General features: G+C 42.3%; 1 protein-coding gene across 1 annotated transcript; it reads left to right on the top strand.

Moving 5' to 3' along the window:
* Positions 1–6050: 6050 nt before the first annotated feature.
* On the top strand, positions 6051–8400 carry LOC306814911 (E3 ubiquitin-protein ligase Topors-like). The gene is made up of 2 exons (XM_079331425.1): positions 6051–6373; positions 7257–8400. The coding sequence occupies exons 1-2, from the start codon at positions 6342–6344 to the stop codon at positions 8326–8328; spliced, it is 1104 nt and encodes a 367-aa protein (XP_079187551.1). The 5' UTR covers positions 6051–6341; the 3' UTR covers positions 8329–8400.
* The last annotated feature ends 8016 nt before the right edge of the window (positions 8401–16416 follow it).

The raw sequence follows: 16416 nt of genomic DNA, 5'->3' as shown, positions 1-16416 counted from the left end.
TCCACTGGGGCCCTGAACAGCAGCAAGCCTTTGCTCAGATTAAACAGGAGATTGCCCATGCAGTAGCCCTTGGCCCAGTCAGGAGGGGACCAGATGTGAAGAACGTACTTTACTCAGCAGCTGGGAGCCATGGTTTGTCTTGGAGCCTGTGGCAGAAGGTGCCTGGTGAGACCCGAGGCCGACCCCTGGGATTCTGGAGCAGAAGCTACAGAGGGTCCGAAGCCAACTACACTCCCACAGAGAAGGAAATCTTGGCTGCCTATGAAGGAGTTCAAGCTGCCTCAGAGGTGATTGGCACAGAAGCACAACTTCGCCTGGCACCTCGACTGCCAGTGCTGGGGTGGATGTTTAAAGGAAAGGTTCCCTCTACTCACCATGCCACTGACGCCACATGGAGCAAGTGGATTGCCCTCATCACGCAGCGCGCCCGTATTGGTAACCCAAATCGCCCTGGGATTTTAGAGATAATTACAAACTGGCCAGAAGGTGAAGATTTTGGTCTCTCTGATGAAGAGGAGCAGGAGCAAGTGACCCGGGCTGAAGAAGCTCCACCGTACAACCAGCTGCCAGCAGATGAAACACGCTACGCCCTTTTCACCGACGGTTCCTGCCGCATTGTGGGGATGAACCGGAAGTGGAAAGCTGCCGTATGGAGCCCCACACGACAGGTTGCACAAGCTACCGAAGGAGAAGGTGGATCGAGTCAATTTGCGGAACTCAAAGCTGTTCAGCTGGCCTTGGACATTGCTGAGAGAGAGAAATGGCCAAAGCTCTACCTTTACACTGATTCGTGGATGGTAGCCAATGCTCTGTGGGGTTGGCTGGAAAGGTGGAAAAAGGCTGACTGGCAACGCAGAGGAAAACCAATCTGGGCTGCTGATGAGTGGAAAGACATTGCCACTCGGGTGGAGAAGCTCCCCGTGAAAGTCCGTCATGTGGATGCCCATGTTCCCAAGAGTCGGGCTAATGAAGAACACAGGCACAACAAGCAGGTAGATCAGGCTGCACAGATAGAGGTCTCAAAGATAGACTTAGATTGGGAACATAAGGGAGAGTTGTTCCTGGCTCGATGGGCCCATGATGCCTCAGGCCATCAGGGTAGGGATGCCACCTATAAGTGGGCACGAGACCGAGGGGTGGATCTTACCATGGACAGCATTACCCAAGTCATTCATGACTGTGACACTTGCGCTGCCATCAAGCAGGCCAAGCGGGTAAAACCCCTCTGGTATGGTGGACGGTGGTCCAAATACAAGTATGGAGAGGCCTGGCAGATTGATTACATCACACTGCCTCAGACCCGCCAGGGAAAACGTTATGTGCTGACCATGGTGGAAGCCACCACTGGGTGGTTGGAGACTTACCCTGTGTCCCATGCTACTGCCCGCAACACCATCCTGGGCCTGGAAAAGCAGGTCCTTTGGAGGCATGGTACCCCTGAGAGAATTGAGTCAGACAATGGGACGCATTTTAAAAATAAGCTTGTTGACACCTGGGCTAGGGAACATGGTATTGAGTGGGTGTACCATATCCCTTACCATGCACCAGCTGCAGGTAAAGTGGAGAGGTACAATGGATTGTTGAAGACCACATTAAAGGCATTGGGTGGGGGATCTTTAAAAAATTGGGAGCAGCACCTGGCAAAAGCCACTTGGTTAGTCAACACTCGAGGTTCCACCAACCGAGCAGGTCCCGCCCAGTCTGAAGGCCTTAATGTGATAGATGGAGATAAAGTCCCAGTGGCCCATGTTAGAGGGTTGCTAGGAAAGACAGTATGGATTCATCCTGCCTCGAGTACAGGCAAACCCATTCGTGGGATTGCCTTTGCTCAAGGACCAGGATGTACTTGGTGGATAATGCAGAAGGATGGAACAACCCGCTGTGTACCTCAGGGAGATCTGACTATAGGATGAAGTATAGACAAATGTTATTGTTGAGTGTTGCCACCATTGTATACTAGATTCTATGAATAGAAAGAAATGTGTAAGTATTGAAGGTTTAAGCAAGTCAGGAAATTTCCATAACGTGTTTAGTGAGTGTGTATCCCAATCGTGTGTCAATGATCACGATGTGGGATAAGGGGTGGAATGTTATGGGCTGATGTTTGGACTGGCTCCTCTCCTTGCTTCCCCCGTGCAGCTGCCGGTCCCTCCCTCGGATGGTTTTATCTAGGCTGGTGTTTTCCGGCTCTCGCTCTCTCTTGCTGCGCTTCGGTTGTGGGCTGTGTCTTGCTCTCTGCCGTCTGCTCAGCTGTGACCCCCTCCCCTGGCTGCTTTGGCCGTTTTTTTTTCCCTTTTCCCCCAGCTGTTTTGTCTGTGCCCCCGTGTTGGCTTGTCTTGGGTTTGCTTTTGCTTGTCTTGGGCTCGCTTTAGCTTGTCTTGGGCTTGCTTTGGGCCTGCTCCCGGCTGCCCCTCCCCCTCTCTCCCTTCTCCCTGCTCCAGGGATTTGCACCGACTCCGGAGGACAAGGATCTGGACTTCGGGGGCCGCTGCTGGAGGTCGGCTTGGGAGGCTCTGCCGCTCTCCCCGGCGAGGACCGGCTGGGTTTGTCTCATCTGGGTTTGGGTTGGGGGAGTGTTTCTTTTGTATTTTTGTTAATAAAAAGTTTTTTCCATTTTCACCACAAGAACAATTCTTTCTGAGCTCATTGAAGGAAGGAATTGTAAAAAAGAAAAGGGGGGGGGGGGGCCCTTTGGAGCTCTTTTTTCCCCAAATTTGTCCTAAACTTGGACAGGTCTAGATGAATTTGGATTAAAACAATGGGTTAGGACTGATGTACTAAAATATGAATATTGGTCTAATACTGATACCCAACTGTGACAGATAAAAGAATCTCTAACAATTTAAAGATAGAAAGTGTATGTTTGTTCAGTGCCAGGCAGCTGTGTGGGGTAACTCAGTGCAAAGTCACAGGTGATCACAGAGTCTATATATTTACAAAAAATTTTAATAATTACATATTCATAACGCCAGCACCTCCCATTCCCTGCTTCCTATGGTAATTAGCTTGAATGGCTATTAAGCATGTGTAGTTGGCTTCTTGAATTAGGGCTGGGGTAGTTTTTGTGGGGAGGGGTCTTAAAAAGAGGAAGTAGGATGAGTCTTCCTCTCTCTGAACTCTCAACCTTTTCTCTCAATGGCAATACAAATGACCTCTGGGAGCACTCCAATTTTCTCCCTTCATGACTTTGAATAAGTTTCTGCTTGCAATTGTTTGTGTTTTTCTGGATCTATTTACTAGTTTCTTATTTTCCCGTTGCAAACATGGCTGAGAAAACATAAAAATGACAGGCAAGTAATTATTTAAATCTGAGATAACTATCTCAAGCCCAGTTTCTTCTAATCAACTTCTGACTTTTAATTATTTTCAGCAAGGCCTATCCATCTGCTTTTAATTAATTCTAGTAAATAACTAACTTTTAACTAAAACCCAAATTTCTCTAAGATTAGTATCTCAGGACTATGGAGATCTGTATTTTAGTACTATCTCTGGTGCAGAAATCCAGTTCTGATATATTTTAGTATTTTCAGCTGTGAATTTGAATTCCAACTTTTCTACCTTCAGAAGATAGAATGAGGTGAAGAATGAGGGCATAAGCTATTATGTTACTATGGAAATGAGTGCCACAAAAGACCCTAGAATAAATATTGGAAAAATGCAGCCATCACATTATCATCTCCTCAATGAATCCTACCTCTCCCCCCCCATACAATTTGGCATTAGTATGTCAAGGAAAGATATGCACACTACAAATGTTGAGCCTTGTGTAAGGTGATCCCATCATACATAAACACAAGCTAAAAAGAGGAACATAAAGAATTTGTGCATCCTATAGAGTATTGATACAAACACAGATGCAATATGTAAGCATACTAATTATCCATATGTAGCCTTTTTTTTCTGAGGAAGTCAAATAAATCTTCCTTTTCAAAATCTACCTCAATTTTTGCTAATTCCTGTGCATTGAAATGGATTGTTCAAGCTAAATCAATTCCCTGCTTTTCTTAGATTGTCTGACATGGCTCTGTGAACTGAAGTTGTGAGTACTGAAGAACTGAGTGAGGAAGTATCCATGTGTGATTTTCAGGTTCTGTATGGCCAATGGTTGCAGTAAATCATGTCTGAAGTCAAGGCCTGGACATGGCATTAGCAAGCAGCTATTCCTACTGCTACCCTTCTTCAGTAAATTCACAGGCAGGCCTCCTGCCATGTGTACTAACATATATGGGTGTCTTGGGTTGCAATGCAGGATGTAACCAAAATATGTATTCTATCACCATGTGTTGAAATCAGGTGTGGAATGGGTCATTATCTCCAGGGGAGATATCTTAGGTTGATTGGCCATCTGTTAAAACCAGGACAGGCAGTGCTCTCTATCTTTTCCACAACTCATCCTTCCTCCAGGATGATATCTTCTGTTAATGAGCCATTGAGTCCCACTGTATGACTGATAAAATTCCATCATCCCACTGAGAGATGCTCCAGCCAGAGGGAGGAGCCAAGCCTTTCCTACCTAGATAAAAACTGAGATTTGGAACATCAGAGCAGCTTTTTCCACTAGATTCTAGACCTTTCCACATCATCACTGGACCTCTGGAGGAAAACTGCACCTTCTCCAGGAGCACTGCTCCAGCTGAACCACATCTGCCACTGCAGGAGGATGCAGCCACCATTGAATGGGACTGTGCCACCACCCTGACTGACTGACGGGTGTCAGCTTGGATTCTGACTGTCAGTGTCTTGTTGTTTTGTATTACTGTATTTCTATTTTAATTTTCCTAGTAAAGAACTGTTATTCCTATTCCCATATCTTTGCCTGGGAGCTCCTTAATTTCAAAATTATAACAATTTGAAGGGAGGGGGTTTACATTTTTCCATTTCAAGAAATGCTTTTGCCTTCCGTAGCAGACACCTGTCTTTCAAACCAAGACAATTACCTTTTCATTTAGACCTGTGCTTTAGAGATTAGTGCAAAGTGAATACTATTGCATATTTAAATGAATACAGTGGCCAAATTATATTGGTTGCTATTGTATTTATCTAGCTGCTAATTAGAATGAATTAAGCTACAGCCATCTCAGGTAACATGGCAGTGGGCACAGTGGGTGGTCACAGCACAGCAGCTCAGCTTTTTAAACAATGCAAAACATTAATTTGATCTTAAGTGTAAAGGTATATCCTAATGTGAGTGCAATATTAATTCAGGCTAGTTGAGTACTGTAATTATTTAAGGACTGTTCTGTGTTTCCAGTGATATGTAACTGAATATACATTTATATAACTATAAGATAGGAGACTAATTGATCAGCAAAAACTTAGGCAAGAGTTATGACTATTCTAAAGCAAATGTTTACCAAAAGCTTTATATACTTGGAAAATAACAGAAGCTGGTTTCATTAGAGAAAAAAGCTAAGAGTATTTCAATTGCCCTCTAGGTCCTGTAGTCTTATTAAATGTTAAAAAAAACCAAAAAACAAGCTGTACTTTTCTCTTTCATGTCCTACTATGTCCAAAACTGGTAAATTGAAGAAATAATTAAAAGTGCATTTACAGCTTACAGTCCTTTTAGTGATTTTTCACAATAAAGTGTGGATATACATAGATCACTACTAAAAATATTTTTTATTTCATAATACAGGAAAGAAGTCTTTTTGGCTCTGAATTCACACATGAGGGAAAAGCCACCAAACTCTTGCTTTTGAAACAAGATCTCTGAACAACCTAAACATCAAATACTTCAGATTAGAGAATAAATTAATTTTAATTTCAGTGAAGTTTGAAACTGTCTTCTGTCAAATCAAAAATGTTTTAAGGAAAACCTCTTAATCTGTAATCTCCAACAACAGTGAAGGTGAGTGTTCCCAGCCTTGCAAGAGGCCTCATGTGCCAAGTGTGCATGAAGGGTCTGAATGACTGATCCATGATCTCCCTGGTGCTGGGTGGTGCTTTGGAGGCTGCCTTCAGCTACCAGTGCCCATCCAGGATCCTTTGTTTCTGTTTCTCCATCAACATCTTCCCCTAGTTCAAGTAGCCAGGTACCACAATGCAGGTGATCTGTGCAAGGAGACATTTCTCTGGGGCTGACCTTGGGGTGAGTTTGAGGCTTGGTGAACCAGGAGGGTGTCATTATTGAGGGTCTGGACATTTCTTGAATTTTTTCTATTCCCAGGACAGCTGGTGACCATGAGTAAGACCATAACACTTCAGCAGTGTGTGACACCAGTGAGAGGTAGCAACTCTTCATTCTCTGCTCTCTCTGATCTGTCACAACAAACAAGACATGGAAGAAGTGCCATAATGCATGAAGAGCTTCTGAGAAAGCACTGAGGTGGTGCTTGGAGATGAGTCATAAGCAGCAGGGAACACCAGGCAGGTCAGTATTGTTGAAGAGCCAGGCTTTGGAGTCTGCCACTCTGTGACACCAACCTCCATAGTTCAGTGATGCACAAGGGATGTCTGTCCCAATGTTCCACTGCCCCTCTGCACATGTCTGGGGCTACTGCAGCCCCAGTAAAGCTCCTCTTTCTACTTCTTCTCACCCATGTCTTCTGCTCACCATAGGTATTTCATGCTAGTCACCAAAGGCTCTGTCTTTTCTTCCCCTCCTCACATGCCCTTGCATTTCACCTTCTCCAGTCCTGCCTCTAGCAATATAAACAACTCCACCCGTTGACCCTTTTCCCCATTGCTTCCAACATGAATTGATCTGGTCCTAGACTTGGGATTTTGGACAGCATTATTTAGGCAATGTCAGACTTACATGATGTTTCAGATATAGCTGCACCAATGCTTTTCTCTTGCAATGCTCCCTGTCCCGGCATGTCTCTAGTTCTCCTGTCCAGGTTATCTGTGCATTTTGGGCATCTCTCAGGAAACACTCCTTCATGGATTGTGAAACCCAGCCGTTCCTCATCATGCCACCTAATACTTTGCCTGGCTTCCTGAACCCCCCGTGCTGAATTTCTGATGATCTGTGATAGACCAAACTTTAACCTCGCTGTTTCTCCACAGCCAAGGATCCGTTAACTCAGATCTCTGGTTTGGAGATGCGCTCCTTTCTGGGGTGCAGCAGGGGCTTCTGCAGAGGGCAACCTCCAACCAGCAGTGTATTTCCAGCAGCCACAGGCGCAGACATCACATTGTAACATCACTGGGTGGTGGAGGTGATGGTAGTCCTAATAATAATCCTAGGAATAATCATAATCCTGGTGGTAGATTATGACTGTGACCTCACATCCGTTGGTCTGTAATTTCAGAACCTCTGCTGTCAGAGCCTGGGCCAGCCTGTGGGAACAAGCACACATGGCCACGGGGAAGGAGTGGAGCTGTCCCATCTGCTGCGATGCACGAGACGACGTCGCTCACGCACTGCCCTGCGGCCACCAATTCTGCCTTGGCTGCATCCTGCGTTGGGCAGAGAGAAACCCTGCCTGCCCGCTCTGCAGAAGATCCATTTTGACAGTGAAATTTTCTGATTATGGTGGAGATGACTGCCTACATTGTGTCATCACTCCTCCCAGAGAGTTGCCAGAGACCAGCAGCCAGGCAGCAGAAGCTCCTAGAGGCCTGGCTGAAAACAGAACCCATGGGCCCGCAGATTCCCCTGCTTCCTCTCCACAAGAAATAACAGCCCCTGCTCAGCAGCAGGCTGCAGGACCAGAGGCTGTGGGTGGCATCCTGCCCGAGCTTTGGGCAGAACTTTTCCGAAGACGGCGGAACCTCCTGAACCCCGTGCGGCCGTGGCTGCGCCAGGGGCTGGAAATGATTTATGGGGATGAGTGGTATGAGGCGAAGAGTGCAGAGAGCGGCATCGTGCTGGCACTCTGTGTCTATGGCCCAGACAGGGAAATCTTGGTCCAGAGATTGCAGCCCCGTCTCCAGCAATACACTGCATCACTGGTCCATGGCATCCTCAATATCATTGAGACCAAGTGCAGTGAGGAGGTTCGGAGGCTGCGGCACTCTCACACCATCAGGGAGGAGGATGAGATCCCTGCTGCCAGCTCTGATCCTCCTGCCTCCCAGGAGGGTGCTCCCACCCTCAGCCAGGCCCCATCCAATGGCACTGCAAATTTCCACATGGAGGAGGAAGCCAGCACATCGGAGACTGCCCTCCATGGACATTCCAGCCACTCCCCATCTATGTCCAGCCCTGCAGAGCAGGAACAGCCCCAGGAAGAGGAGACAAGAGTCCCTGCAGGTTTCTCTGCTCCTGGCCAGGGCAGTGACCCCTCACCTGCAACATCCCAGCGGTGCCGGAAGAGGAGGACCCATGGATCCCCAGATGCCTCCCATCCCAACAAGAGGCAGCGCCGTGAGCAGCTCTAGAAAGCCTTTAGCACACAGCAAGCACAGCAAGCCTGTACTCAAGAAAAAGAAAATAAATGGCTATTTCCTTAATTCAGTCTCAGGTTGCTTTTTTGCTTCCTCTTCGCCTGAACCTTTACCCTTACTCCTTTTCCTTTACCCTTACCCCCAAGTGTCAGCCAAAGGCTTCTGGAGCCCCAGGGCCATGTTGGCACAGCTGCCTCCCCCGGGAAATGTGGCTGCAGCTGCATTGATGCTCCTGGGGAAACAGTGGGGTGGAGTCATAGACTTAGAGAGGAGTCATAAGTGAAAGACTGATCAGGCATTCCTCATGCAAGCAGTGGAACGCCAGGGGAATACCTTGCACCATTTCTGCTCAGCACCTTAGGGATAAATGAACAGTTTGCTGAGGTAGTTGGGGTGAATCACATCCCATGCTGTTGAGCATCCTTCATTTAATACAGACAAAGGTATACAAAGGCTGCATGAGATTCAGAGGCAGGAAAAGCATTTGCATCCTCATTTTTGCAGTTATGTGGCTTGCATGCTGATGAATGAGAGTTCTTTTTGTGTGTGTTTGTTGATTATCCTTGTTAGTCTCAGACTAGGAGGTGCAATACATAAGATGCTCTGCGGTGCTTTTGTATCAAAAAAATGAATAAGGGATTATAAAAACTCATTGACCATATTTTCAAAACTGATTGTTTTTACCAAGTAATTTTTTTTTTTAAATTAGAATTGCTTTTTTACCCAGTAATAGGAGTAATTTTTATGTGTTATTTGGTATGGACCTTAAGAGAAGCTCTTATTCTCTTGAAGTCGAGAAGCTGAGGAATGAGAAGTTCATTGAATTCCTATCCATGCTGGAGGGTGGGCAGAGTACAAGAGGCTTTGCCCTCACAGACATCATTTCTGAGGTAGACCAGCAGAAGAGAGCACCAGGAAGGTCAGTATTGTTAGACAGGCTTTGGAGTGTCACAGTCTGCTCCTCCATACACCACCCTCCACCATCCAGTGATGCACAAGTTTATCATGTAGCAAAACCTAATGATTTTTTTCTTTTCCTGTGGAAAGGTATCCATGATGCAAGCTAGGGTTGTTGGGATATAACCTGTCCTTCACTGGAATTTCATATATTTTGTAATCCTTCTATTGTTTTGGAAAATCTGGATTTTGCAACCTTGATTCCAAGGTTGGATGAATCTATGGTCTTTGAAGTATTTTATCTTCTGCTCTTGTTGCCAAGCATTTAATGAGGACAGTGAAATAGAAGGAATTGACTTTCCAAAATGGTCTTGCTGCAGAAATTCCTGCTGTTGTATGTTATTGAAAATCAGCAGAAAGAGGTTAGATGACAATTATATTAATAAATGTGTTGTAGCCTATTCACACATATTCAAAAGATTTTTCTTCATGTTTTCTTGTATTAAAATTCTAATTTTTTCCACACTTTTTATTCTATTTTCAAAAGAAAAAGAAGTGAAAAATCTTGTCAGTGCCTTGCATGTAGGTGTCTATCAAATGAAGGATTTTTAAAAGCTGTGTTCTGCAGTGTTATTATTATGGAAATTATTTTACTGATACTGTGAATAAAGCACAACTTTATGGAATTTAAGATCTGTACAACAAAACTAAAGACCTGATACAAACCCAATTCAAATCAAAAAAAGGTCTGATTTCTGCTGTCATGTGATGATTCTGTTTTTTATAACTTCTGATGTGAGTGTTCTGATAATTAGGTATGCTAAAAACATTTTCTTTAGATACAATGAGCTCAGTTTAGTTGTGCCTGAACCTTTTCCCAGGAGCATTTCTATGACACTGTAATTATTCCCAGACTCCCCAAACTACACAGATTTCCTTACAGATTTGCTCTACGTGATCAGATTTCATTCCTGTCCCCTCTTGTAGAGATCTCAGAAGCCCTGCTGTCCCATCCAGAGACACAAAGAATTAAACAGGCTTCCCCAGCATCTGCCACCAATTTCCACCTGCTGGCTCAGGATAGCCCACAGCATCTGAAATGGCATTGGACACCAAGGTGTAGCAGATTTCAACCAACTCTCCTTTCATATATATATATATATTATTATTTTTTTGTGGGTTTGGTTTTGGTTTTCTTGTTTTGTTTCAAAATTTAACTTGCACTGTCTTTCTTTCACCCCCACTAGTCCATGCCAATACCCTCATTTGGAGTGGCTAAAGTCAGGAGTATTAAGACTGTCAATTAATAAAACAGGTTTATATTAAACTAAAACATGGGTTGCTGCTTGTATGTTGGAAGACAGGGCAGAAATGTTGCTGGTCATCCTTCCTCTGTGTACAATTATGTGCATTAAAATTAGTAAAAATCAGGAGATACTGTAAGGGGTAACATTCTTTAATACAAAACCATGGTAAATGTCATCTTTGTATTAAAATTTATCCCCAAAACATAGAACTGTGAAGACTCATTGTCAAAGCAGGTGGTATTCCAGATAATCCATAATATTTTAGTCTTCAACATTATTTTCAGTTTATTCTTGAGGAAAAAAACACGTGTCCTTAAAGTACTATTGGGATCCTCCAGCTGGAAATGACTGCATTCCCCAGTTTTTTAATTGGCTCCTGCCTTACACCATTACCTAAACCCTAGCTCTTTCACCCTCACAAGGAATGGTGGTGGCAGTCAGAAGGGTGTGGTTATGCTTGCCCTTTTTATCCTACCCTCCCAAAGGACCACAAGCGTTCTTCCTGCTCCATCCTTGCTGCTTTTGTCCCTGTTGATGTATCATGAGACTGTGAATATTTAGCAGCTGAGGCACCTGGGTCATTTACTTTGGAAATTAAGGAGGATTAAACATGGGCAATATCTAAAAGTAACTTTAAAATTTATTTTGTATTCACAGTTCTCAATCCTTCTTGACTGCTGCTAGAAGCAGCATTAGTGATATGTCTCAGTTATATAGGCCAATACTAACACTTGTTTGCTATCAATTATAGCAAATATAATCTAATCTCCAGTGCCAAAATAACACATTGCATCTCAAATTTCTGTGTCCGTGGAATCCAGGATCATGCTCCCATTTAATCTGTTTTGTTTATATCCCTGGAAACATTTTGTTGTTCTGAGCAACTTGGTCTAGTGGGACAGGTTTTGGAAACAGATGATTGTTAAGGTTGCTTCCAACTCAAGCCATTTGTGATTTTTTTGAAATTAGCTTAGAAATCCTAGAGTAATGTATGCTTCTACCATGGATTTATTCTGGTACTTTAAGAGGTAAATTTTATGTTTTTATTCTTGACATGGCATCAGTTTGCGGCATTCAAGGATACTTTCCTAAAGCATGATTTGGAATAGCCAGTGCTTTGTGTAAAAATGTCAGTATATTTCAAACAGGATATTTCTGTACAAAACCTTGTGATTTTACCCAATGTTTCAGTGCAGGATGAAGTAGTGCTGTTTACAATATGAGATGATGTACATGTTGCTTGCTCAGAGTATCCAGTTCCTGAAGACTTTTATCCTTTCACTGCACAATTTCTTGTTCCAAAAAATCATGGCAGTCTAATTGAAAATATCTGTATCTTCTCATGATAAACTGAAAACCGTGATAGTTTAGTTTATTTGAGAAATTATTGCCTTGCTGCCTTGGAGTTCCCAGTTCTAACCCCATTAAAAGGAAAGTCAAGTATTTTTAGGGTTTTGCAGTGAATATATAACCATTGCAGTGTTGCCTTTGATCTGTAAGTGGCAGCATTTATTAGTTGGTGCCAGTAGAATTTATAGCAGGATTATCTGATGTTTCTGAAGTCTTGTGTATCACATTACTTAATTTCCAGCTATATTATATGTAGATCAGCTGCAGCTTCATGCCAGAGGAAGCACAATTTGCACAGTAATTAGTGGAATTTTGCAATAATTCCATTTTCACATTACTGCTTGGTATACATTTGAGAGAGAGGTTTTCATAAAGAAAATTCTTGCAAATCATCCCTCACCACCCTGGTGACTTCTTTATTTTTGTCTTAGTGTTTAGGAATACCTTTTCATTGATTTTGTATTCATACTGTGCAGCAAGCATTGTTGTAATGCCACTGCACATCCAATTTCGTGTACCTACATCCTCCAATTTTAGCTAAGCTACACTATCTGGATCTAATTCTCCCAAGCCATATGAAAGGGTTGGAATAGAACCCCAGTCCATCCTTCAGCTGCTTTCTCACCAAGTGTTTACTGGCAAAATTTTAGGTCAAGTTATAGTGCAAGGTTTGTGCCTAATTTGGATTATGCCTCTATAGAAGATATCAGCAGTGTGTGCTGGTATACCAGTAGGAAAAAAACAACCCCCATGCAATCACCTTGAGAAAGATTTCAGGTTGCAAATGCAATTTATTAGAATGATTACAATAAATGCAGTGCAGAAACACTGACTTAAACCAGCAAGGTCAGAGTACAGCCTGACTCCCTGTTGGTCAGGGTCGTGCTCACAGTCCATCAGTGGTTGCTGTTTGGAGTGATGGTTCTTGTCTTGTTGAAAGCAGTTGTTCTGAGGAAAGATCTGGTCCTCTTGTGGAATTTGGGGTCCACCTACGGATGTTCAGTGGTGGTGGTGTTCCAAGTCCTCAAACATCAAGATTATATGTGGTCAGATTCAGGTGGTACTTCCCCCCATGGCTGGGAGTTTCTAAATGGAATGAGTCATCCTATGAGTCATAGGATGTTTTTTGAGTCCCTAATGGTCACTGTAGCCTCGAGTTTTTGATGGCCCATTAACAGGGATAACCCCCTCAAAATGGGTGTGACTGTGCACTTGGAGGGCGCTCTCAGGGCTGAGTAATTACCCTGCCTCTCAAGGTTGGCTCTTTTTTCCCTTATCTCAAGCACCCAGATCATATTCTGAGGGATGGAGTGTGTTCCAGGCAGCTGTTGCAAGTGACCTACTGTTATCAGTTCATGATGCAGATGGAAGTAGAATACATAGTTTGATTACACCCTTGATTACTCCCATAGTGGCACCCCTTTCCCTGTAAGCACAATGAGGTGGCAATCCTTTTTACTTGAGGTGGCTAGATCATCAGGAATTTTAAGTGATAGCTGCCAAGTGCTGTCCCATTGTCTAGCATTTATATTTTTATAGTGTTTTGCTTTGTCACCCCATCTGGGCACCTGAAAGAGTAGCATTGGAGACCTTAAAGTTATTCTGCACTGACAGCATAAATAAATAAAGAATTTATTTGGAGTGGTCCAAATAAAACCTGCAAGACTGGTACTTCTACAAACATTTTGAAAGTGAGTATATGTGAAATTGTTCATAGATTAGTGCCCAAGTACTTTTGGATTCCATAAGTCACTAGTGAGTATGGAGGTAATTTTATTGGACTGTTGAGCCCCATACAGCCCTAGAGAATCTGCCTTGTACTAAGTGCCATCCTCTGAGATGTCTGCCTCTGGAGACACTGGAACTGTACTCTCCATAAACTGAAAGAGAACCATTGCATAGTAATTGTTAAATGTCTGTACTAAATGTCACTAATTTAAATGTCTGCTTTGTAGTCAACTACTGCAGTCTTCCAAAGGTACAGACTGGATACCAAGGAGACCTTTCAAAGAGAACAGAACTTCCCTTTCTAATTTGGCAGGTCCTAGTGCTTTTCAGTGAGAATGTTCAGCCCTAGGAAGAGTGTTATGTTTGAGGATGGACAGCTGCCCTTTTTGAACCATGATGAGTATGCTAATGTTGCTACTTTATACAAGGTATACAAGAATATACAAGAAACACAATCATTATCTAAAACACCTCAGTAAGAAGAACTAAGGCTGAAAAATTCTAGAACATCAGTGTGGATTACACTGATAATTTTTCTCAAAGAAGCTTTGCACACTCTAGTCAAAACAAGACTTTTAATGCTTCTTTTTCTTAGGTCAGCCCCAGCAGGGGATTAAATATCCATGTTTCTTCCTAAAAATGCATAATATGGTTTGATTTCCTTACTTAATAATTCCTTTCATAGTCACAATATTATCAGAAAGGTGTACATGATAATCTTTTATGTTATATTGCACAATATATTACAGAATATCACACATATGATGTAGATAGATTTGATGTTTCTATATATTACATGCAGGAAGTACCAGGTAAAGTTTGTAGCCAACAATTTTATACCCTAGTATTAGGGATGTTGAGTACTGTGTCATTGAAATATTGTAAGAAGCTTGTATCAAATAACTGCTGTCTGAGATTTCAATACTTTTTTGGTACAACATATGTCTCAAAGACATAAAGTCTTTCCAGAGAGGTTGAAGGCAGAAGGTTCTTCTCTGGAAGTCTTTTGAGAGGGTCCTGCTTATTACTGGGTTAACAGCAAAAATGAATTTCAGTGCTCTGTTGTCAGACTTAAATGTCATTGAGCATTTCTGACCACAGCCCTGAGACAGGAAAATTGTCACAGTTCTACAGGTCCTAAAGGATTTTTCCTGGTTGGAAGGCAGAGTTTTTCCTGGCTTTTTCCAGACGTTTTTCCCACTAACCCCTGGAATGTTGCAAGCTTTGGGGTGGTGTTCCAGTGCAACTTTTGGAAATGTGAGGCACGTTTTCCTTTTGATTCTTAGGGGATTTATCGTTTCTTAGTGCGAATTTGCACTAAGGGATTTTTTATGCTAATGCACAGATAACAACCCAAACCTTTACTTGCCTGTTTCATTATAGGCATTCTCAAATAATCTCTTTAATACACTTCTAGGAAAGGGGTGATGGAGAGGTTCTTCATCTACGAGTTCATGTAGGAAAAAATGTGTATGGACCAGTGCTCTGGAGGGAGATGTTTGGCACAAGAAGGCAATTATTCACTGAGTGTGTTTTGGTCCTGCAGGATTATGGGTCCAGCTGCCTCCCACAGTATTCTCTACATGCTAGAACAAGCTCAACAATAAAGTTTCAGAGATACTGTCACAAAATAATCCTGATAAATAACTTTCAAAAATCAGCACTGTGGTAGAGTGGAAAAATGGCTCTTGAACCTCTACTTTCCTATCAGTCACATTGAGCCCATTTTTTTCTGTTTCTGCCTCTGCTTTGTATGGAATACCAAAATACCCATTTTTTAAAAGGAACTCAAGATTGTTTGAGGTGCAAGTTACAAATCTGCAATATTCTGAAGGGTGGTGTTTTTGTTATAAAGTATTAAGAGAAAATTGCAATACAGATGAGAAAAACAATTTCCTGCTCATGCTAAATGTGTAATTCTGTGGCTGTAGTCACTCACTAAACTATACTCTGAGCTTAGGCGAAGCAATAGTTTCATTTAAAGAATGGAAAAGAGAATGATTATGTAATGTAACATTCACTTAATGTAAATGTATTATGTGTTACATTCATTTATATTTCTTAACATATGTAATAGCATGTAAGTTAGATACGTATTCTGAAATAATATAATGTAAAATTTAAATGACTTAGGAGGAAGATACTACATTTTACATGCAAATATCTGAATACAAGAGCATCAATTTCTGTGTTTCTGCCATGTGTGCAAATCAGCTGCAGAGGGCTGCAGAGTTGACTTCTAAGTAGAAAGGCCTTTTATGTAAATGCTTCTCCTCCTTTTGTTGCTCAAAATATCTGAATGAAATTAACTCTTTAATCCTTGCTTGCATTTGTGTACTGAATGTGATTTTTTCTAAAACTCTTCCTTTCAGAAGATGGGGTTTACACCTTGATAATAGCAAGTGTGAATAAACAGAAAAAAGCAGCTTTTACCTGGAAATGTTCTGGGTTTGTTGAAAAGAGTAAGTCAAGATTTTTTTCAGTTTTTATGAATTTGCAGGTGACTGTTCCTGCATGTTTATGTAGTTTCAAATATATGTATCTTCTCTAGAAATAGCACTACCAAACATTCCCAGTGCCTTTCTGAATGACTGAAAGGCTCACATACCTTGTTTTATATTTATATACTTGTTCCAAAATAATTTTTGAAACATATGTCTAGCCCTGGATATCAGCAAGTATGTTTTCTATGCAGGATATGGCATGTCTGCACTCTTTTAACTAGGAGGACTAAAAGGGGTATTTATATTTTAATATTTTTACATATACATGTACATATACATATACACATCTCTCTATC

Source organism: Erithacus rubecula, assembly GCF_903797595.1.
Source record: "Erithacus rubecula genome assembly, contig: SUPER_Z_unloc_3, whole genome shotgun sequence".
Taxonomy (NCBI): Eukaryota; Metazoa; Chordata; class Aves; order Passeriformes; family Muscicapidae; genus Erithacus; species Erithacus rubecula.
Note: the sequence above shows the minus strand (reverse complement) of the source record. Positions and strands in the feature narration are given on the sequence as shown.